This window comes from Numida meleagris, chromosome Z (genome assembly GCF_002078875.1).
Source record: "Numida meleagris isolate 19003 breed g44 Domestic line chromosome Z, NumMel1.0, whole genome shotgun sequence".
NCBI classification, from domain to species: domain Eukaryota; kingdom Metazoa; phylum Chordata; class Aves; order Galliformes; family Numididae; genus Numida; species Numida meleagris.
This window is the reverse complement of record NC_034438.1, coordinates 33,852,281-33,874,570: the sequence shown is the minus strand read 5'-3', so window position 1 is coordinate 33,874,570 and position 22,290 is coordinate 33,852,281. Positions and strand designations below refer to the sequence as shown.

Below are 22,290 nucleotides of genomic sequence, written 5' to 3'. Positions count from 1 at the left end.
TCAATATGACTGGGCAGTGTGCACTTCCAGCCCAGAATGCCAGTCATATCCTGGGCCACATCAAAAGAATTATGACCATCAGGTCAATAGGAGGCAATTCTTTCCCTCTACTCCACTCCTGTGAGATCCTAGCTGGAGTACTGCGTTCAGCTCTGGAACCTCCACCATAAGAAGAACGCTGACCTGTTGTAGCAAGTCCAGAGAAAGGGCACAAAGTTGATTAAAAGGCTGGAGCACTTCTATGAAGAAAGGCTGAGAGAGTTGATGTTTCTCATCTCAGAGAAGAGATGGCTCTAGGGAGACCTTACAGCAGCCATCCAATGCTGGGACTTTTTACAAGGGCATACAGTGACAGGACAAGGGGTGACAGCATTAAACTACGGGACAGTAGATTTAGATAAGATACAAGGAAGAAACTCTTCACCTTTGATAGTGGTAGGGCAGTGGAACCAGGCTGCCCACAGAAGTTGTGGATGTCCCATATTTGGAAGTATCCATGGCCAGGTTGGATGGGCCTTTGCACAGCCTGGTCTAGTGGAAGATGCCCCTGACCACGGCAAGGATGTTGGAACTAGGTGATTGTTAAAGTTCCTTTCAGACCAAGCAATTCTGTGATTCTATGATTGATTCTATGATCCTATTATTCTATTATTCTATGTATGATTCTATGATATTTGGACCAAAATAACAATCAGCCTGACACACAGTCTGAATGTGCTCCTCCTAATTTCCTAACTTGTATAAAAGTATATTACTTTTCCACATAACTTCCTGTAGTCAAATTTTAGAAGATTAATAAAACAGAACAAAGCAAAAAACAAGAACATTGAAATGTGTCCATTTCATTGAAGAAACAGAATGTTTCAAAAACTTGTGTGATCAATTCAAGTAAAGAGATCTAGATTATTCCCTTTTTAAGATCTCAGATAAAATTAATGGAATAAGTGGGTACTCTATTTACTGCAAGCTTACTTCTGGCTCATAGTACAAAATCAAGTAGAAAGGAAGTGGAAGAAAGTTTCCATAGATACAACACATAACTGAAAGAACTCTAGAAAGCCAACAACATATCAAATCTACATATATTTCAAGGAAAATGGGTGCTGAAACATGAACCTAGACTCAGTCTTTTCTAATATTAAAGTGTGTTCAGTATTTAACAGAGATGGTACAAATGTCTGACTTTCCCTTAGTCTGCTGCCTATATGCAGTTCAAGAGATTAAACTATGATGTACATTAATTAAAAACTATTGCAATATATAAGTAAAAGCAATATATAAGTAGAAGGCAATGTAAAAGCTATTCAGAGACAGGAAGAAAACAAATTAGGATTAGAAAACTGGATGAATGATCTCTAGACTTTAATGCACTCTTGAAATGAAGGGTTAAAATGTAACAAACAAACTGAGGCCCAAAGAAGTATAGTAGCTTGCTCAGTTATGTGTCAAAACAATGGCAGATTTTCCAGTTTAGTACTTCAACTACCACTACATCATTTGTGACCTAAGTGGAGAAATAATCCTCAAACAGAACATAATTTCCTAGACTTGGTAAGCTTTTGTATATCAAAATCATTTCTTAGGATACTTTCAAACTAGATCTGTTACTGATGCTAACTACAAAACTGTTCAAAAATGAACACATTCCTCTGAAAAACCAAGGAACACTCTAGAAAGTGAGAAAATAACTTTTCATCCTTGATTTTGTACACTGATTTTGTAAACTTATGTCAAACAAGATAACAGAAAAGAGCACAAGATTAAAATGGATGACCAAAAAGAAGAACCCCAAATGGTACAGGTATGGAGGAGAAGAGAGCACATGAGAGAGAACTGAGGGAAGAATTCATTAGGAAAGACGACAGAGTAGAGCTTCTGTCCTTACTTGGCACAAGCCGCTGATGCACATATCCAGGGATTCGGTGTAGCATCGGGTCCCATCCAGAACCTTTGGTGCCAGCTCTACAACTAAAGCTGCTCCTCTGGCCTGGCACTTCAGTGAGCATGGGTTGTCAGGATCATTAGAGACTGGAAGCCACTCATAAAACTCTCCCTGGTACTTGACATCGTTATGAGCTGAGCACTGCTGAGCACGAAAATCACCTGCTTCTGGAGGACAGTCCTGCAGAAAAGGAGGAAAAGGTCAGTGACTCTCCTCAGGACAGCTGGTCATGGTGCTGTATAGCTGGCTGGACTTAGCAGTTGCCAGAAGTACCGAGTTATTATGTTTAGAATAAATAACACTGAAATAAAAGAGACAGTAACAGCTACACATAATTCAACTGTATAATTGTGTCTTCCTTTTTTCTCTCCACAAAAGTACGGAAACAACATCAAGGCTATATGTAAATATGCATGGTACTCAAGAAACACACTGTATGTGTCTTATCCACAGAACCCATCAGTCCTGAAATGTTCTTGCTGAATCTATTTCCTCTTGTGAACAAACGTGCATATGTGTGTGAGCACAGCCATGCTCCGCCAGTCAATTTTTCCTCTGAAGAGAAAGAAAAAGTCACTTGTTCAATTGTCCGTTCGCTTTAGATTGCTTCACTTCTTTTTTTTTTTTTTCTCTCTGATCCAAATCACTTGATAGGGAAACAAGAATAAGAAAAATACAACATCTATTCATAATTCTTCAACATAACAGAGGCAAAGATTTCATAACTCTCATAATTAGCAACTTATGATCTTACATTGAAAAGCCCCTTTGTTAATACCTCAGAAGTTTTGAGACATATAACCTCACTCTGCACCCACTACAAAAAAAACAAGGATCACTCAGATTGCTTGATGTCTCCCACTAATTACTCTCCTTGAGATTAGAAAGTGCAGCTTTTCTAAAGTACAGATATTTTCCTGACAGTGTCTCAGGGGAGCAAGAAGAACTTCAAAATCCTGAAATTTCAGGCAAAATAAACGTGAGTTCTTTTTGTTTCCTTTCCAGTTTTTTGTCCTTAAATACTGGTATTTTCAAGAACCACAAAGGCTTCAGATTAGTAATTTTTTAAAAGAAATAATCTGAATTCCTCATATAATTACAGGAATACAGCAGCTAAGGTTTAGGGAAAACACTGACCATTATGGGAACTGTAACAAAACAGAAAGTGCTAGATACGCAATTGCCTCAGATTATTAAGGCCTCATAGAACACTTGCTATAACTTTGCTTAAGAATGGCAACAGGGAGAAGCATAAATGTTGATAATAAACTTGAAGGAAGGAATTCTGAAGTTGCTCCAAAAGTAATGCCTCTATTTATTTCCACGGAAAACTAAAACTGATACAAACACCATAACAACACTATTTGAGCAAGTTCTCAGCTACAAAATAATTTTTTTTCAACACAGTCGCCACCATTAGCAGTGTATTTTCCTCAGTGATGAACAAGCATGAATGAGCATGCCACGCTTGTAAAAATCTAAACCAGCAGAGGTGACTCACTGTTGTCACTGCTGAAATGCACCACCCACCACTTCACTGTGCTCACACGCACTGTTTGGTATCCATAAATGTTCAACAAGCATCGATAAATGTCAATGGGTGCAATTTTTGCTACATGGAAAAATTCAATTACATACATTTGCAACTGACACTTACATGTCAGATGCCATTTTGTCTGACTGCCTCTCTGCTGCCAACTGTCACACAGCAACAACATCTAATGGAATATTGGTGGGAAGGTTCAACCTCTACTGCCATACCACCAACATCCACCTCTGATGTTGTGGGCCAACATAATAAAAAAAGAGGCATTATTTTCAAAGCAGTTCTCATACAACTAGACAATACCCTTAAATGATTTCTGTATTTTTATCATCTAAATAATGACTTCAATCTATAGAAATTCTATTGCCATTAATGACAAACTAATTCACCAATTATGCATCCTCTCAACTAGGAAAACCTTACTGCTATTCAGGTAAAATAACTTTTCTGAGGTTTAAATGGTAACCTCACATTTTTTTCTACTATTTCCTGCTCCTTAAAGCAGGGCAGATTATTGTAGTTTTCAATAACAGTGCCATGGGGACTGTGTATCACGTTAAAGGATCATTGTTTTTTACTGAAGTCTAAAAGAAAATCTATCTAAAAAATCAAACTTCCAAATCTCCTTTTGAAGGAAACTGGTAAAATCTTTGTTATGAATGTATCATTTGCATACCATTAGCCTTCCATTCACTATGTAGAGGCAAGGTGGTTGCATCCATTATGTTTGAATATTTGAATGATGTTGGATCACACCACTCCAAACATTTATCATAATGAACTATACACAAATACAAGTCATGGCTTTAAGCCATAGATTTTCAGTTAGTTTTCTTTCTACAGTACGAGCAAATTTTCAGGTAATTTGCTCTGTTTTTAGTGTGATAGAGCCTGAGCTTGTTCAGTCAAGTTCCATGGAGTTCTGGCAATTAAGGATAAGAAAATAGTGCTCTTACTACAAAATGTTACATGCATTAAGAAAAAGATTTGAGCTAAATCTTGCTCTTGAAAAATATGTATCAAAGAGCAATAATGTAGAGCTCATTCATTCTCTTTGGAAGTTGATATTGAAAGTCCAAAGTCTGTGGGAGGACTTCAGCAGTACACATATTTTCTATTCATACACTATGGAAGATTTAAAAAGGGGAAAAGTGGTGAACATACTTCAGTTTGATTTTTAAATCTCCAGAATAAGTAAATAAATGAATACACAACCAGGTCCTGTCTCACATCTGTAATCTAAGCAAACTGTTAAAAAACAACATTTAGACAAAGGCTGAAAGTGAAGAGAGCTGAAAAATATGTGTTAATTTCATTATCCCTCCATAGCAGTGTGTACTTGGCTTACATGGAAAGGTTTTTGTGGGAGAGAGGCTATAGATTTGGCCCCTGCGAGCAGAGCCCAGCACTGCCCCATGTCAGATTGGAGCCTGCTGCTCCAAAAGGGACCCACCACTGCCAGAAGTTCTAAAAAGGGAGAAACTGTTGTGCAACAGCAGCTGGGAGAGAGGAGAAACAAACTGTGAGAGAAACAGCCCTGCAGACCCCAAGGTCAGTGCAGAATGGGGGACAGGAGGTGCTCCAGGTGCAGAATAGAAGCTCCCTGCAGACCAGGAGAGGCCCATGGAGGAGTAGGCTGTCTCCCTGCAGCCCATGGGCACTATGGAGAGCAGATCTCCACGTGCAGCCATGGAGGAGCCCACAGTGCAGCAGTGGTTGAGGCCTAAAGGAGGTACATCCCGTGGAGAGCCCCTGCAGGAGCACCGCAGGCTGGAGCTGCAGGCTGTGGCGAGCAGCCCATGGTGGGGCAAGAGGGCTGGGGGAGCTGCCCCCTGTGGGGAACCTGTGCAGAGCAGTGCCTGAAGGGTGGGCCCTGTGGTATGGAATCACATTGGAGCCATGCTTGGAGAGCTGCAGCCAGTGGGAAGCCCACATAGGATCAGTTTGGGAAGGGTGGCATTCCATGGGAGGGACACCAGGTGAAGCAGGGGCAGAGAGTGACCACGAAGGAGTGGTAGAGATGAAGTGTTATGGATTGACTGCAGCCCCATTCTTCCTCTTCCATGTGCTGACTGGAGAGGAGGAAGGAGGTAGAAGAGGGTGATTGGGAAGAAGGTGTTTTCTTTTGCTTTTAGTTTCTCACTGCTCACTGTTAGCAATAAATTATATTATTCTCTCTGCATTGAGTCTGTTTTGCCAGTGACGGTAACCGGCAATCTCCCTGTACTAATCTTGACCCTTGAGCCCTTTTCATCGTATTTTCACTCCCTCTTCCTTTGAGAAGGAGGAGTGAGAGAGCAGTGTAGTGGAGTTTAGCTGCCCAGCAGGGTGAAACCACTTACATGGTGTAATTAGAGAAAAATGGTCTTTCTGTTCTGCTTTTAAACAGAGGATGAACAAGACAGTTATGGCTTGACTCAAGATCTGCTTTAGTTCTATTTTCACTGAAGAAGGGAAAAGCAAAGAAGAACACTGTGGCCTTGTTTTTTGCTACATAACTGTCTGGTGCATACCCTTCCCTGATTTTTTCAGTCCGTAAGAAAATACAATCAGGTCTATTGGCTTGGCTTACACTTGTTGCTGAGATCCAAGCCAACTCTCTTGTTTGGTTCAAGCTTGGCTCTACCTTCGAAACTTGCTGGCTTGCGATAGCTTTATTTTTACAAAGACAGAAAGGCCCATTAAAGCACACAACATACAGAGCTCATAATCCTGCTTTGTACAGGATTCAATACTATATTTGTTGTGCTGGATTTTATTTTTAAATCAAAGAAATAAAAAATGTACGGTCAACATAACAAGCTTTCAGGACACGGCAGGTGACCAGGACCAATGTTAAATACTTCCAGTCTTTGATATCATGATCAAAATAAAACAATGGATTGAAATAATAGAGCTTGTGTTAAAAAAGTTTGCATGTGAAACTTGCAGCCATTCAAGGAATACATTCAAGCAGTCACAAAGGCAAACTTCCATACTTATCTTGGCACACAGATAAGAAAAGGGGTTACAGTCTGGCCCACTACTTTTCTCCTACTGAAATCCTGAATCCTAAATCTGCCTAAAGGCATTGAAAACACTTCTGCCAAAAGGCCCTGAAGATCCTTCTTCCTAAAGAGAAATTTCCTTTCCAGTTAAGAAAGCATGTGTACTTGCACCTACACACACAACATCTGCATAACCTGTGTCCTGTTTTCCGTAAACAAACTGACAGGATAAGAAAAGTTGCAGTCCAAATATTATCCATCATTAGACATAGATCACCTAGACTGAAAAAGCAGAAACCGTACAGAGCTTGGTATTTTTTATTATTCTCTTGTCTTTGTTTTCTTTGGCTTTTAGAGCTTATCGTATATTGTTTGTATTATATGTCAGTAGGGATCAGGGAGGCTTTGTGCAATCATATAATGGAAGACAGTCAGAAGCTCACAGCCTGTAAATGAGTATTCTTGCAGAAATGCTGGATAAGGCAAATTTACTGTTTTGCTGTGCATCTGTTCAAGCAGTAAGTTGCTATTTTCTTCTGAACGCTTCTCACACCTTTAAGTATGTGTTTGCTTGTTTGAGTGCCAGCTCCTGTTCAGGAGAAATGATAGGCTCTGATTCCACAAAGTCTTCTCCACTTTTTAAGATCAGACTGCTTTCAGTATGTGTGTGGGTGCTTGGTGGAAAGGGATCCTCTACTACTGCTGATTACCACTGCTTGAATTGCGTGAGTGAAATTACAATTAATCCACCTAAAGGTCTGATCTTGGAAGCTATCTAACGGTATGTATGTAGTTTGTTTACCTGTACAACAGAGATAAAGAAGGGTGTATCTACAGGTTGAGCCAGTCAGAAGTCAGAGGCCGAATTAGACTAGCAGTGAGCCCAAAGCATCCCCACCTTTGTATGGGTTATACAATTCTGCAAGGTATTTTGCTGACTATCTGCATGGCCTGTGTTCAGCTTGTGTGTGGAAGGACTGGTATCTGGCCACAAAAGCAGTAATCCGTTGTGGTTCAGGTTACTCTACTTTGGGGCTATATGCAAACCTTACGGTTTTTCCTTTCTTTTTGAAAGTAACTGTGGGCACCTACAGATATGAGGAACTGCTGCCATTGCACTCTTTGAATAATCAGGAAGAACTAATAAATTTGCATCTTATATAAAAGTCCATTTGTCATCAAGCTTTCTATTTATTACAGTGTCCTAGGGAGGAAGATTTCCAGTGAATAAGAAAACAGCTGTTTCTTCTCTAACTCTGTGAGTTGTAGATGGCTTTTTCAGGACCTTTAGTTTAGTTTGTGAAGGCTCATGGGATGTTTCAGAAACATTGTGCCTCTGCTGGATACCTGTAATCTCTATTCACCCCATCAAGTCAAGATTTCCTCCGCTGCAATGAAAATGTATGTCATTTTAAATATGACCAGAAATCCCTTTGAAGTATGAAACCTATTTAAAAATAAATACAGAGTTTCATCTTTACCAGTTAAGTACCCAATCCTGACCATATTATTATGGCTTCCCTCAGATTCATTCGCTTCCTCACATCCAAAAATATTGTTTTCAAGTTGACCTCCTATTTGACCTTATTGCAATTCATAAAGTCCATGGAGTTTTGCCATATTTGAATCCCATTCAAAACAATTTCTATTAATCAACAAACCAGTGGAAAAGATAAGATGAATCCCAGATGTCCCTTGATAGTTATAGGCAGATCAGATTTCATGGGACAAAAGTGGGTCAGTCTTCCAAAGTTTACTAAGTGGGTGAAATGTGGAAGATCATATCTAAGCTGTGATAGGTGGAAACAGTTGAGGAACCTTAAAACAGTTTACAATATATGCACTTGTATATTTTCAGAGGCCAAGAATGATTTACTATACCTGGAGCTTTTCCTCAGTGCAAAAATTGACTAACAACTGGCCTATTCCGTGTAGCATCTGACAGAACAGTTTATTGAACCAGTTCCATGGAGTATGCACTGTGTTTCAGCTGCACCAATTTCATTGCTGAGAAAGAAATCCCGAGGTCTTCCTCCGGCAGGGATTTGCACAAGTGCAAAGATTTAAGAGATTTAGGGATTTAACAGAAACTCCATTCAACTCTGAAGACTTGCTGAGCATCCTGCTTGGATTAAGTTTCTTGCAACCAAATTTTTCATTTATCTACATCTGTGAACTCCTAAATAATTTAGGCACAACACTAACTGCTTAGATCAAGTAGGGCCCACGAAACAGCTTTCTCTGAATATCCCAAGATAACGCAATATCTGACAGAGAACAGAGTGGGAGAAACAGTGTGAACAAAGTAAATGAGGGAATATCAGCAGATGCTTTTTCTTTTCTTAATTAAACATAGATGATGGCTAAATCAGCCAGTGAAGTACCAATCCAAACCTCCACAAATACTTGCCACTGGAAGTTATTATAAAGTCAATTCTTTAATTTTTTTTTTTCCCAAATATCTTCCCAATTTTGGCTAACAATTCAATATGCAGCTTTTCATGCCATATTTTCTTTTTGCTCTTACCTTTTAAATATTTATAGAAAGTGTTTAAAATTTATTATCAAAAATACTGAATTTAAATGTATGAATTCTCTACAGTGAACAGATTCTTGAAATGACAGTGTGACGGAAGTGACGCTGACTGTTTGGCTTACAAGGACTTGACACATTTACATAATATGATAGAAATGTGGTTTTTTTTAAATATTTTTCAGTAGTGACAGACACACAGACTTGCAAGCTGAGAAGATATATTGCAAGATTGAAGCTGACATAATTAGCAACATATTAAATACATTTTTTTGCAGATAAAAAATTAGAAGTAATTGCTAGGCAACACACAATGAAGACATTTTATAGTGTACCTGTTCCAAAATAAGATGGCAGCAATTAAAGTCCAGCATTTTGAAGAAAAGACTGTAGTCACACTAAATGATTTGAGGTTCTACTTAAGAAATTCTACTTAAAAAGTAAGCTGATATTAAGCAAGTCTGATGTTAATAAGGAAATGTGTATTGCTTATATTTCCTTATTTTTTCCCCTGAAATAAGAACACAAAAGAAGTTTTTACACTGAAGATTTCAAGATTGTTGCAGTGGTGGAAAATAAGAAATTTTATTGCAGAGTGAAAACTGGTTCAATTGTAAAAAGATTTCACATAGAATCACAAGGTAGAAAAATTAAATTCTGATAATCATTTGTGTAGGTCTGAAAAGTATCTAGTGGTGGTGCACCTCATAGTCAACGAGTCAATGCTTCTACAAGCAGCTGTTCACTTATTTGGAAGTTTCAGTTTGACAGTTTCCAATAGGCTAGGTTTTGGTACTTGGCAAGAATATAGTGTCATTTTGTGAAAAGTGAGCAAGACAATGCAGGTACCAGTGCGTGCAAAAAAGTTGTGCATGAGTTGTTAAGAAACATGGATGGGAGTTGCTTGTCTGAATGGAATCCAGAAAACGGAGGATGCCATTAGAGTTGTTATTGCAGTGAAGTGAAGAAAGTGAAGGATATACAAAAAAAAGAGCTGCAGGTGCTATTTACAAGTTTTGATGGTCTGATTAATGGGATCTACCATCCACAAATTCTGTATCATACTTAATGTAACTGCTCTAAACTGTGTAGAAATAGCTAGTAAGCTTGTACAACTTACAGCATTGTCTATTTTAATGTCAAATAGTAAAATCTCAAAAGCAGCATTATTTGTAGTTGCAGGCAGAAATAAATAAATAAATAAATAAATAACTTTGGGAATGAAGTGTCGCACTCCTGCATTTCAGTTTTCCTCTGGTTTGATTCAGCAAGCAGTGCAATAAAAAGCAAAATGTCAGGGAAACTGAAGAATTTTTCAATCACAAAACAGAAGTTTGATAAAAAGATCAGAAAGATTTTCATTTTAATGGAGGAAGAGAAAGCACAGAACAGTCTAGTGGTATTACGAGCCAAAAAAAAAAAAAAAGGCACGAGGTAGCATGACAGTTTGGTACAAAAGTTGGAGAGAAGTTTGCAACTACAAACAATTCCTAGAAAAAGGAACAGATAACACACTAAACTTGATGAAAAATCTAGTAAAAAAATCCTACTCAATGTTTGGAAATATTTTTGTTTATTTTGCATAACATTTAATATGGCAACCCCGCCAGATATAAAAACATGCTTTCATTGCATTTGGAGTAATTTTCTGAAGAAAAACAAATGACTTCTTCCCTCCCCCCACCATTCAATTCTAAAATGGCTGGTAACATGTTTGGAGTCAGTATGAACAGTAAGAAGAAAAAAGACTGTTGCAATTCAACCCTAAATCATCATCAGATTCTCTCATTCCTTCCTTCACTATTTACACATGTGGCTTCATACCCACAATCTTTTCAGTTTCTGATCAACACCAGGAAATGCAAGTGGTGAGCATACTGGATTAGATTCAATCTTTCAAGGATTTCTCAGAAGCTTTATTGACAGCAGTGTCAATCTCTCTTAGCCAGTAGTATTAAAAAAGATTCAGCATCCCTAGGATAATACAGTCTACCGAAGAAATAGATGTGCCACTCTCTCCTCTTGCTTCGCCGTTTCTTTATGACACTCTATGTTGTTTTTTTCTTTTCTTTTTCATTTTTCCTGTTATTTAATTTCAGAATGAATTAAAACCAGCTGTAGCAAAATCTTGCAAATGATAGTGCCTACAAAAATGTGTTCATTGCCAGACTCCAAGAAGTATTCTTCCCATTCTCTAATTTCAGCTTTGAAGTTACTTGCTTTTAGCATACATGACTACCCATCCTTTCCAGTAAGAGGACAGTCATATAAACAAAAGCATGTCAGTTTACTGAAAGGTGGTGCAGAGAATAAAAAGATTGGTTGTTTTATGAACCATAACAACAGTGCTCACGTTAAGCACAAGCTAATGGCAATGAAAGCTTATTTTTCAGGATTCTGTGATTTCAACAGGAATCAAAAAGGAATTTTCCACAGTGCATGATAGCTAACTTCATTTAGAAGGGTGGAATGCAGATCTTACTCTCATGCAATTGACTGCTAGCCAACACAGATGAAAACGTAGATCTCATTGAGCCTGGCAGTTCCCTCCTCCTGATTTTCAGTGACACTGCCGATGAAATCTTAAAAATGGAAAATCCAAGAAAACAAAAATTCATACACCATTGTGTGCAATTTTCAGTGTGTGTGTATATCCTGGGAATATCATTAAAAAGACACACATGTCATTAAAAAGGCAGTGTATGCTAATCTGGAAGAGTTTGTGGCTCTGTAACAGAGGGATTTTCAGAGCAGAGATGTACATTAAGGCTTCTCAAACTGCTTTAGATTTTCACTTATTCTGCACAAGGTACTTCAAAGTGGTACTCATCCCCAGAAACAGAGGGCTGAGGGCTATCCCTGCTGCAGGAACCTGCCACAATTTCTGTGGCTGATTATGGTGTCATTGTCATTGCAGTGGCTCATAGTAGGAATATCAGTGCACAGTATCTCAGATTAGTAAAGAAGGTAAATGGAAGGCCATAACATCTGAATCAAATGTTCAATGTATTTTAAAAATAAATAGAAAATGTTTTCCCTTGAGATCAGATGTCTGCAAAATGAATACAGCCAAGTTTCTTTTTATTTTTTTTTACATAAAGCCATACTTGAAAAGCCTGGTCAAAGACTGATGCTGTCCGCAGCTTTATGATTGTTTGATTTATTGCTAGTTTTGCAAGCTTATACATAAGAAATAAATTAAAACTTATTTAATCCCTTTGTTATGGAAAAGACAAGGCAGCACAATCTATTCTCCACTCTCTCTGATAAACGAATTTAAAATTATAAATGCAGTCCCAGTTCTTCATTACTCAGTGGCAAAATTGTCACTAATTTTGGCATAGTAAAGCACTTTGAGAGTTCCACTTTGGATTACTTGATATTAAACAATTGAGTGAGTTCTGAAGCTGTCATTTTGAGAAGTCTGAACCACTTCTATTGTCAAAGATAAAGTATGTTAAAGAATCACCTGACAACTCTGAAAGGATTTGTTTTGGAGAAAAGCTGTCCAAGTCTACAGTTCCAAAAGAGAACCTAAGCTAAAAATAATATTACAAAAAATGTTCTTTGTCTTCGAAAGTTAAGCTCACTGATTACAGAAGAAGGGTTGCAACACAGGTAAAATGCCAGTCTCTCATTGGGGTGATCCTGGAACAGCTAATGGCAGCACAGCAGGATGCTAGTATGCATCACTGCACTTAGCACACATGAGAGCAGGTCAGGATGGAAAAGGAACTGCCACAGCGTGCATCCACGCACAAACCAAAACAAAGCCAATGCATTTTTCCTCATCTTTAACATGTTACACAAGTCCATAGCATGCAACTTGATTGACACAAATAAATCTTCCCATTCCTTCCAAGGTCACAGCGTAGCCTAAGTGCTTCACACCATCTGGAAAATTGATTGTTAAACAGCCATCAGACTTATTTATTGACTGTTCCAGTTGTTGTCAGTTAGTAAGGCAAATATCTAGATTGATGAGAGATCTCAGTGACGCAGAGGATACACCCATAACCAATTTCCAAGGCAAAAGTGTGAGAAATCCCACTGCATGGGAAACTATAACTCAAAATGAAGCAAGCAACTTCTTTCATTGTGAACTGTGGTCTACTCTAAAGAATATAAGCCAAATATGAGGGAACATACTCTTTTATTTTGAACTTAAACTTTTTAACTTTTTCAGACAAAGCACCTATTGAAAAGCTTCTGAATATGTCCCTATCAGGCATGAGAAAGCTTGGCCCTGAGCATGTTTGATTTCATTTTCCATCTTTACTGGTAAAACTGACATTGCTTCATGTAATTTGAGAGCTTTCACAATCCTTGGCACCCAATAAAACTTTCCGTATGAAAGTCTTTACTTCCATTTTCATCAGTGAAAACACGCTTTTACTTTGGTGAGCGTAGAAGTTGAAGTTTCTTATTTTATTCTATTGAAAACTACATTCACTATAGAAATAACAAGCAAAAGAGTTTGCTTTTCTAAGACGTGCAACAGAATTACAGTGCTGGGAGGGCACAGGTGAACAGGAACATACATCTCTTACTAACTTGTCTTTAGTTCTTAACAGCTTAATCCTCAAACCTGAAAGATGGCCCAGTGTGAACCAGCTGGCTGCAAAAGTAACTCTGAAACATGAGTGGTCTTTCATTCTGCTGTGGGGTTTTAAAGAGCAACTCTGAAATTTCAGTGACAGACTCCATAGAAAGGTTGTGACTGCAGTTCCATCCAAACAATTTTAGCACCATGTTATGCCACTGTCGCACCAGCCTCTTGAGAAAGCACCAATGATTTGCTAGAGGTCCTATGATATGAAGGAGGTTTAGATGTTATTGTGTTTGCACTATCACACGAGCAAATTACTTTATGTTATATGGACATAACTATCATACATGATGATTTGCACTATATCAAAGCTATACTTCACTTACCACATTGCTGCATGTCCTGTATCGGATGTTTCGCCCTTCACAGGTCCTGTATCCAAAAATTAAAAACAAACCCAAAACATTAATAGCTGAATATAACAAGCAAGCACACAGTGTTTACTGCTTTTTCTTTTATCCAAAAAGGATTTCAAATCACCATGTCCCCCACCACCCCTCTTCCCAGAAAGAAAAGCCTCTCTCTCACTGGATAGATGTTGAGGTGTGAATTCTACAACTCCCCAGTTCTTACCTAAGAAAATTAAGTTCTACAAGGTGGCATTAGCTTACAAATGAGGCTGGAGGCTGGCATACAGAGCACACCATCTGAACCACATTCACCAGAGTTTCCCAGCTAGCCACACAGCTCTGCGCCTGCCTTTCTCTTGTTCTGAGCTGGAATGCAACTGGGGTGGCGCTCTGGGCCTGCAGTGACCTGTTGGTGGCCCACTGTCCATGGGGCTTCTCCCTTCTTGGTGCAGGGAAAGGATCTGAACGTAAAACAAGCCCCCATAGCACCAGCCCCCAGCTACCTCTCCAGGCCCTCCTGCAGAGTGGCATTCAAAGAGCAGCTGGGCCAGCAAGGGTCAAAGAGTACTGGAGCCCCCACGTGTGCTCCCCATAGTTCTCCTCCTCTTCCCATGCAGCAGTCCCATACCAGCTCAGATGCCAGCAGGCCCCCAAGAGGAAAAGTCAGCATCCAGGTATCTTTTTAGCCCTCGGTAGTGTGCTCTCTGAGTAATTGATCTTGAATTGTTTTATGTTTTATGAACTCAGACAATATTCCACAGAGGTCCTTGGTATAAATCAGAATTCAATATTTGGCTTTATAAGATTATCCTTCAAAAGAATGGAATTCCTTACATTTTTAATTTCTCAATTTCACAATTTTTCTTTTTTTTTTTTGGTCAGGATTTAACAAGCACACATTCATTGAGGACTAAATCCTTGCCAAGACTGAAGTTTTAAATCCAAACCATTTTGAACTATCCAAGAGAAAAGACATCATCTGCATGCGTTTGTGTGGGTTCTTTTTTCCTTCTCCTTTTTTAAGATTAAAATTTTTTTTTCCATACTGTGTTAACTCTAGAATAAACGGAACGGTTTTCCATTACATTATTGAAACCATCCTTCCTTCTACCTTTCTCCACACACTTGAAACGTAGATAAGACTTAACTGTGAAATTCCTTGGGTAGTCAGTTTCACCTTTCTGAGTACAAAATCAAGGAAAAACACAGTATTGTGATCATATCACCATGGTATGAATGACTGCAAGAGGAGATAAGCAAGAAAATAAATTCAATCTTTTTTTTTGCAGGAAAAAAAATGAAGAAGAAAGATAATACGTTGTGCTCTGGAGTACTTAGCATATAAACAATACTATTAAAAGCATAACAGAAATACTACAACTTTAATGCTTTCATAATGTTACATAATTAATTCACATATATTTTTACCACTGCATGCATCCAGAGAACGATAAGAGCATGCAGAAGACATGCAGCACTAGGAAAAACAGCTTAGCGATACAGCAATAAAAATAATACTCAGGCTATGAACTAGTATAGCAATATTGAGATTTAAAAAAGCAGAAGAAATCAAGCAACATGCCAGTCATTCCTGAGCAATACTGGCATCATGTTGATATATTGTTTTTTTTCAGGCCAAAGCTCTGTTTACACTTGAAGACATTCACTAACGGTACTCTTGATTTACACCTATCGAGAGCAAATGAAAAAATATATCATGCAGCATGCAGGCAGTCCTAGCTCACCATCTCAGTAGCTTATCTAGCAAGCTTTATATATACCCCATCTCTCTCTCATAAATGACCTACAACCCATCAAGCATACCTTTCCTTTGCACAGATTTGCTGCTGTTGAAATTGCCGTAATTTGTTTACCTCAGAAACACTGAACTGCCAAAGAAACTGAAACTTCCTTTCTGTCATCTGCCTCACAGTTACTTCCTCTTTACACTTTTTGTTCATTTTGTCTGTTTCAAAATGAAAAATCACTTAATTTTTGCTTAATCTTTGCACTATGGAAAAATACAGGTGCTTTTGTTTAGACATATGCCACAGAGCTACTCAGATTTTTCTTCCAATTTCCCTCCTTTGGCTAATGGCCAGAGTTGTTCAGAACAAACGTGCAATTCTGTATGCAGCCAATGCTGTGATGATTCATGAATGCTAGGAACCACTCTTGCAAAACTCCCTTTGTCCCCTTGCCAGGATCGACCTTACAATTTTTGTTGTTTAAACTCATTAGTTCCCTAGTTATCAACTATCAGCCAAAGGCATGAAAGCTGTTTTCAGCTTAAGCTCATGCATTTTCACAGTAGGTTTGTAGCGTACTTTGTGTTTCAGATCTATGCTGCTTCAGTATTCCATTCTCTTAAACTCAGGCACCCGCTTTGGGACTAAAAATTATAAGACTTGTTGAAAATAGAAGGTTAAAAAAATCTGAAAAAAAAACCTATTTAAATACTAGCTTTTTGAGGAACAGATCTTGATTTTTAAATGTAAATTCTGTTTCTGAATCTGTCTCTGCTTAAAATAGTGATGCTGAAACCACCTAGAGAATTTAATCCTGCTGGAGAGAAAAACACAGCTCCTTGCACGACACTAGACTGAGCCATATTTCTTTCCTCTAGGTAAGGTTTGAATTAATGATACAGATCTTGTGTCTCAGTGTAGCTGCTTTGCAGAATGGCATAGCACGTTGCAGTTCATTTCCAAGGAAGGAATACAGCAGATTAGTAAGGCCACATTATGAGACAGAGCCATCACACATCCTCTGATCTCTGTGGGTTAAATGTGAGACCTGCGATCAACAAGAGAATACACAGGTGCTCAGAAATGTCAGAAGTCATGCAAAATAGCAAATTAGTCTTGGAGAGCACACAAGGAGTGGGAGCAATAAAAGGTACTTCTACAGTCTTCTCTGTCATCAGGTGTACACTGCAGGAGATTTTGCTGAGAAAGAAGGTGGCTCAGGGTTTGGCTTGACAGGCAATTATTATCATGTGAATATGTAAGAAAAGCAAGCTATTGGGAATCATGTTTCATTCTTCAAACTTAGTCACTTGTTTCCAGTAAAGTTTATGAAAGAGGTTAACAACTTTTAATATATTAAAATATTCACTTCATTTAATATAAATAGCACCAAATCCTGGTATTTATTTCTTCAGGCTCCAGTTTGCAGAGCAACTTAGTTCAAGTCCTCCCCTCAAAGGTCTAAAGTAGACGTGTGTTTGTGCTCTGCTAGAGGTAGAAGCCTTGCCAGAAGGAATAGCAACCCCAAGCCAGAGTTGCCTTTATGTATAATTACTAAAGGCGACGGAAGAGATTTGTAGAGGAGGATCTCATAAACTCCTGCCACTCTCAGTGGTCATCAAAGTTTGAAATGCTTTTCTTAAGAAACAAATTTCTACATAAGCAAGCAACTAAGAGTTAGCGGTAGGTTATTTTTTGTGGATCTGAATTTTGATGCAGCTGTTCACCACAGGGTTTGAAAGTTGATGGAACACTGGACAATCTTCACTCTCCTTTATTTTCACATCCTTTGATAACCACCCTTGTGTGACAGATTTTAGTTCTGGCACTACACCTGCAGGAAAAGTATGCTGTGTACCTTTCTCCTCTCATGACAACGTACATGGGCTGAGTAAGCCTTTCACTTCCCCTGGTGCCAAGCGTCACACACAGTAACACCATCTTGCATCCCTCTTTCCTCACCCTACTACTCTTACCTATTTTCAAAATGTTGTGCAGTATTATTACTCCCTCCCATCCTCATTACAATTTCTATATTTCTCCTTTTCTGGGAAAAAGTCTTTTTTCATTCTTTCAGTGAATCTTTTCCTATAAATGAAACTTGACAGAATGAAATCATTATGAAAAATATTGATGTATCAGCATAATTCTGAATATGAATTCTCTTTTTCAAACTTCCTTCTAAGGCTTACCCAATTGCAAGTTCATATCTTTAAACTGACAACAAAATGAAAAACTATTAAATATTGGTATATCCTTTTGTTAATATGCTCCTCACTTGACACAGTGGGTTAGGCAGATTGTTCTGGTGTGTTTTGACATGTAGCTTGGCCTTGCAACTGTAAAAACCCTTCATTCCTTATATTTAGATGACTGAGTCTCTCGCATCTTCTTCAGATAGTGAAATACTTGAATTGTTACAGCAATAGTTAGCATTGAGAAAAGGGAAGGGAAAGGGAAAGGGAAAGGGAAAGGGAAAGTGGGCATGGATAAACAAGCCAACTTTCCCTGGCAAATTTTGTTACAGATTTATGAATATTCTTTCTGCAGCAGTGAAAAAATAAAACGAATGCAAAGTGCCAACTTGAATCACTGCCCTCAGGAAGCTGGCTAGGCAAATCAAAACATGAATTCTAATCTGTGGCCACCAAAGCCCTACTTTTGCACAAATAATGTTTTCCACAATCTTTTAATTAGGGAAACAAGTATTCTGATGTAAGTAATGCATCTTAGTTAGTATTAAACAAACACTGACCATCATGTATGTTGAGCTGAGTATAGGACTAACAAAAAACCCATCATACCATGACTTACACTGAGACTCTTCTGTAAATCTAGAGTAAATTTAGTAGAATCAAGAGGATAGAATATGACTATACACATACGCAATATGACTACACTGTGTATCTGTCATGGTTTTGTGATTTTCGGTTATTGGTATTCCACATCATAACATCATGTAGTGAATGTACCTGGTTCTCAGAAGAGAAGGACTACTACATTCCCCACGGCACTTTGCTCCTCTGTTACCATTTTCCAGCTGGAGGGAAAAGATAAAAGCTCACAGTATAAAAACTTGCAGATCACGAGACCTCGTCCCTTCTTCCGCCGTCTCTCGTCTTGGCAGCACCTTGCTCTCCAGCTGTCTTATCGTCGGTAGTAGAGTAAGGCCTACCTTGATTTTGGGACATTCTCTCTCTCTGTATTGGATTTACCAGCTTAAATTGTAATTATATTGTATTATAGTGTGTTGTTTTGCATTCCGATATCTTATTTAGTAAATTAGTTTGTTTCTCCTCAGATTGTTGCCGCTGTTCTTTGCTCTCAGGGCCATCTCCTTACCCTTTTTCCCTTTTCCCTTTTCCCGGGGTGTGGACCCGTGGATCCCCCGTCCCCTTCGTCACGGAATCGGGCCTAACGCCCGTAAACCGTTGACAATCTCCCAGTCTCTCCTTTGAATCCTTGATGCATTTTTTGAATGCTCATTTGATCATGTTGTCAATCTCCTTGAATGCACTACTCATCATTCTAGTCATTTCACTCAGTATCTATATTTTGAGGAAGCCTTCTCCAAAGCCAGAGGATACTGAGTGGCAGGGAGTGTGGAGAAAATTGGGAGAGACCTTAGAGAGATGGGCATCTCCAGTGTCATGGAACTTTACTCCTGAACACCTGGAAGATACTGAGAGCCTAAGCAAATATTTGAGACAGGGATGTGACAGCTTTGGCGAATCTGAGGAGGCACAAATCATTTGGGGCCTAGCTCATGCTTATCGGGCCTTATTCAATACTATCCCAGAGAAGGAGAGACAGTTTGAAAATAAAATACAGAGTCTCCAAGCCAAGCCGAAATACAGGGTCTCCAAACCAAAATAGATTGTTTCCAAGCTGAGAGAGAGAGTTTCCAAAATGAGAGTTTTCAAAGTGAAAGGGTGAGTTTCCGTCAGAAAGTACTGAATGAGCGAGAGAGTCTCCAAGCCGACATGCAGAGTTTCGAGGAGTGGGTCCGAGCTGAAAGTGGGAATCTCCTAACCAGAGAAAGGAATCTCCGAATCTGCCAAGAGTGTCTCCAAGCTGAGAAAGAAATTCTCCAAGCTGAAAAGGAAGATCTCCGAGCTGAAAGAAATAATCTCCAATCTCAGGAAAACATCTTCCAATCGGAATGGTACACCTTCCAAAACGAGCGGGACACTCTGCAATCCAAGCTCGACTGTCTCCAATCCGAGCGGGACACTCTGCAATCCGAGCAAGACACCTTCCAAAATGAGCGGAACACTCTGCAATCCAAGCTCGACTGTCTCCAATCCGAGCGAGACACCTTCCAAAATGAGCGGGACACTCTACAATCCCAGCTTAACAGTCTCCAAACAGAACTACACGCCCTCCAATCCAGCTTTCACACCGTAACAGAAAAGTTGGTCCAAGCCGAGCTTGAGAGACAGAACATGAAAAACAACCAGCCTGATCAACCACAGGAGGTACCACAACTGATTTCAGTTGCCCCTGTAAGAGGACGGAAGGTGAAACGTATATCGCTTCCTTCGGAACAGGAGACAGCAAAGTGAGAAGGTCCAGGGGAGCCACCCCAAAGTCCAGGGGAAGGGCCCTCAATGAGATCCCGGTCACCAACGCCCACCAGGGCAACAACAACTGAAAGAGACGTTGAAACCCTTACTACTCGACCTCTGAAAATGACTGAACTTTGAGTCTTGAGAAGAGACTTTACATGGCACCCAGGTGAACGCATTGTCACCTGGCTACTTCGATGCTGGGACAGTGGGGCCAACAGTGCACTGCTAGACAGTACAGAAGCCCGCCAGCTGGGAAGCATTGCCAGAGACTCAGTGATTGACAGAGATATCAGTAGATGCCAGGATGAGTCCTTCACCCTTTGGAAGCAGATGCTATTAGCTGTGAAGGAAAAATACCCCTTCAAAAACGATCTGATGCCTGAGGCAAAGAAATGGACTACTATGGAAAAAGGCATCCATTATTTGAGAGAATGTGCTGTGGTGGAAATGTTACATGACCCTGGGTTCATTCCTGATGATCCAAACCAGGAGCATGATCCTGAGAGAATCAGGTGTACACCAGACATGTGGCGTACATTCACAAGAACTGCACCAGAAAAGTACACCGGTACATTAGCAGCCATGTATGGCAGATGGGAAAGAAGACCCCCTATGGGTGAACTGATTTTCAGGCTCCATGACTTTGAGCTACATTTAACCCCTCTGCAAGTTTATGTTTCAGCCATTGTAAAGGTAACTGAAAGACTGGATAGACTTGAGAGTGATCACGATGATATAATAGAGGAACTGACTTCTTTGCCTCATGACGATAAACCTGATGACAATCAGGATTATCGAGACACCCTATGGGAGGGGCTGAGCAATTTGTTTTCCTCCCAGTTTGCATCATCCAACAACTCAGCTATTAGAAGAAGAAAACATTCTCCTGCTCGAGCAAGTGACAACAGTAAGACTATGTCATGCGTTGCCTTGTGGCGTTTCCTATGTGACCATGGAGAAGACATGAAGAAGTGGCACAAAAAAACCCACTCCTGCACTACAAGCATGGGCAACAGAACTGCTAGCCAGATCAATCACCAAGGCAAAATTCTCCGCTCCTGTTGCTGGGGGACATGGCAAAAGCCGTAAGGGCCCTGATCAGAAGAACAAGGGAGGTAACAAGTAGAGGGGCCCTGCCCCCAGCCAGGGGGGGGGAAGGGACAATAGAGTATATTGGACTGTGTGGATTCGATGGCCTGGCACATCAGAACCACAGCAATATGAGGCACTGTTGGACACTGGTGCACAGTGCACTCTAATGCCCTCAAGTCACCAAGGGACAGACTCAGTTTACATTTCTGGGGTGACTGGGGGTTGCCAAGAGTTGACTGTGTTGGAGGCTGAAATAAGCCTCACTGGTAAGGACTGACAAAAACATCCTATTGTGACTGGTCCAGGGGCTCCGAGTATACTTGGTATTGATTACCTCAGGAGGGGACATTTCAAGGATCCCAAAGGGTATCAATGGGCCTTTGGAATAGCTGCTGTAGACTCAGACAATGTTAAGCAGCTGTCGGTTTTGCCTGGCCTGTCAGAAGATCCCTCTGTGGTGGGGTTGCTACAAGTAAAAGAGCAACAGGTACCGACTGCCACAAAAACGGTGCACAGACGGCAGTACTGCACCAACAGGGATTTCTTGCTCCCCATTCATAAGTTGATTCGTCAACTAGAGAGCCAGGGAGTGATCAGCAAAACTCACTCACCTTTTAACAACCCCATATGGCCAGTGCGTAAAGCCAGTGGAGAATGGAGGCTGACAGTAGACTACCGTGGCCTGAATGAAGTCACACCCCCACTGAGTGCTGCTGTGCCGGACATGCTAGAACTCCAGTCAAAAGCAGCCAAGTGGTACGCCACCACTGACATTGCTAATGCCTTCTTTTCCATTCCGTTGTCCACAGAATGCAGACCACAGTTTGCTTTCACCTGGAGGGGCGTTCAGTATACCTGGAACCGTTTGCCCCAGGGGTGGAAACACAGCCCAACCATTTGCCATGGGCTGAT

At 39.9% G+C, this 22,290-nt stretch overlaps 1 protein-coding gene across 11 annotated transcripts in view; it reads right to left on the bottom strand.

Annotated features, from left to right (window-relative positions):
* ADAMTSL1 (ADAMTS like 1) overlaps positions 1 to 22,290 on the bottom strand; it is a 442,268-nt gene that overhangs the window by 148,641 nt on the left and 271,337 nt on the right. For 9 of the 11 annotated variants that reach the window (XR_002433573.1, XM_021381313.1, XM_021381315.1 and 6 more), the window contains 2 exons: positions 13,944 to 13,989; positions 1,886 to 2,122 (listed from right to left, as the gene is read on the bottom strand). Coding sequence is in view for 10 of the 11 variants with exons in the window: in XM_021381313.1 (XP_021236988.1) it covers positions 1,886 to 2,122; positions 13,944 to 13,989 (283 nt within the window). In the remaining variant the exon portion in view is untranslated. Of the gene's footprint in view, positions 1 to 1,885; positions 2,123 to 13,943; positions 13,990 to 18,687; positions 18,756 to 22,290 lie in introns of all 11 variants that reach the window. The other 2 variants (XM_021381320.1, XM_021381319.1) reach the window with 1 other exon arrangement.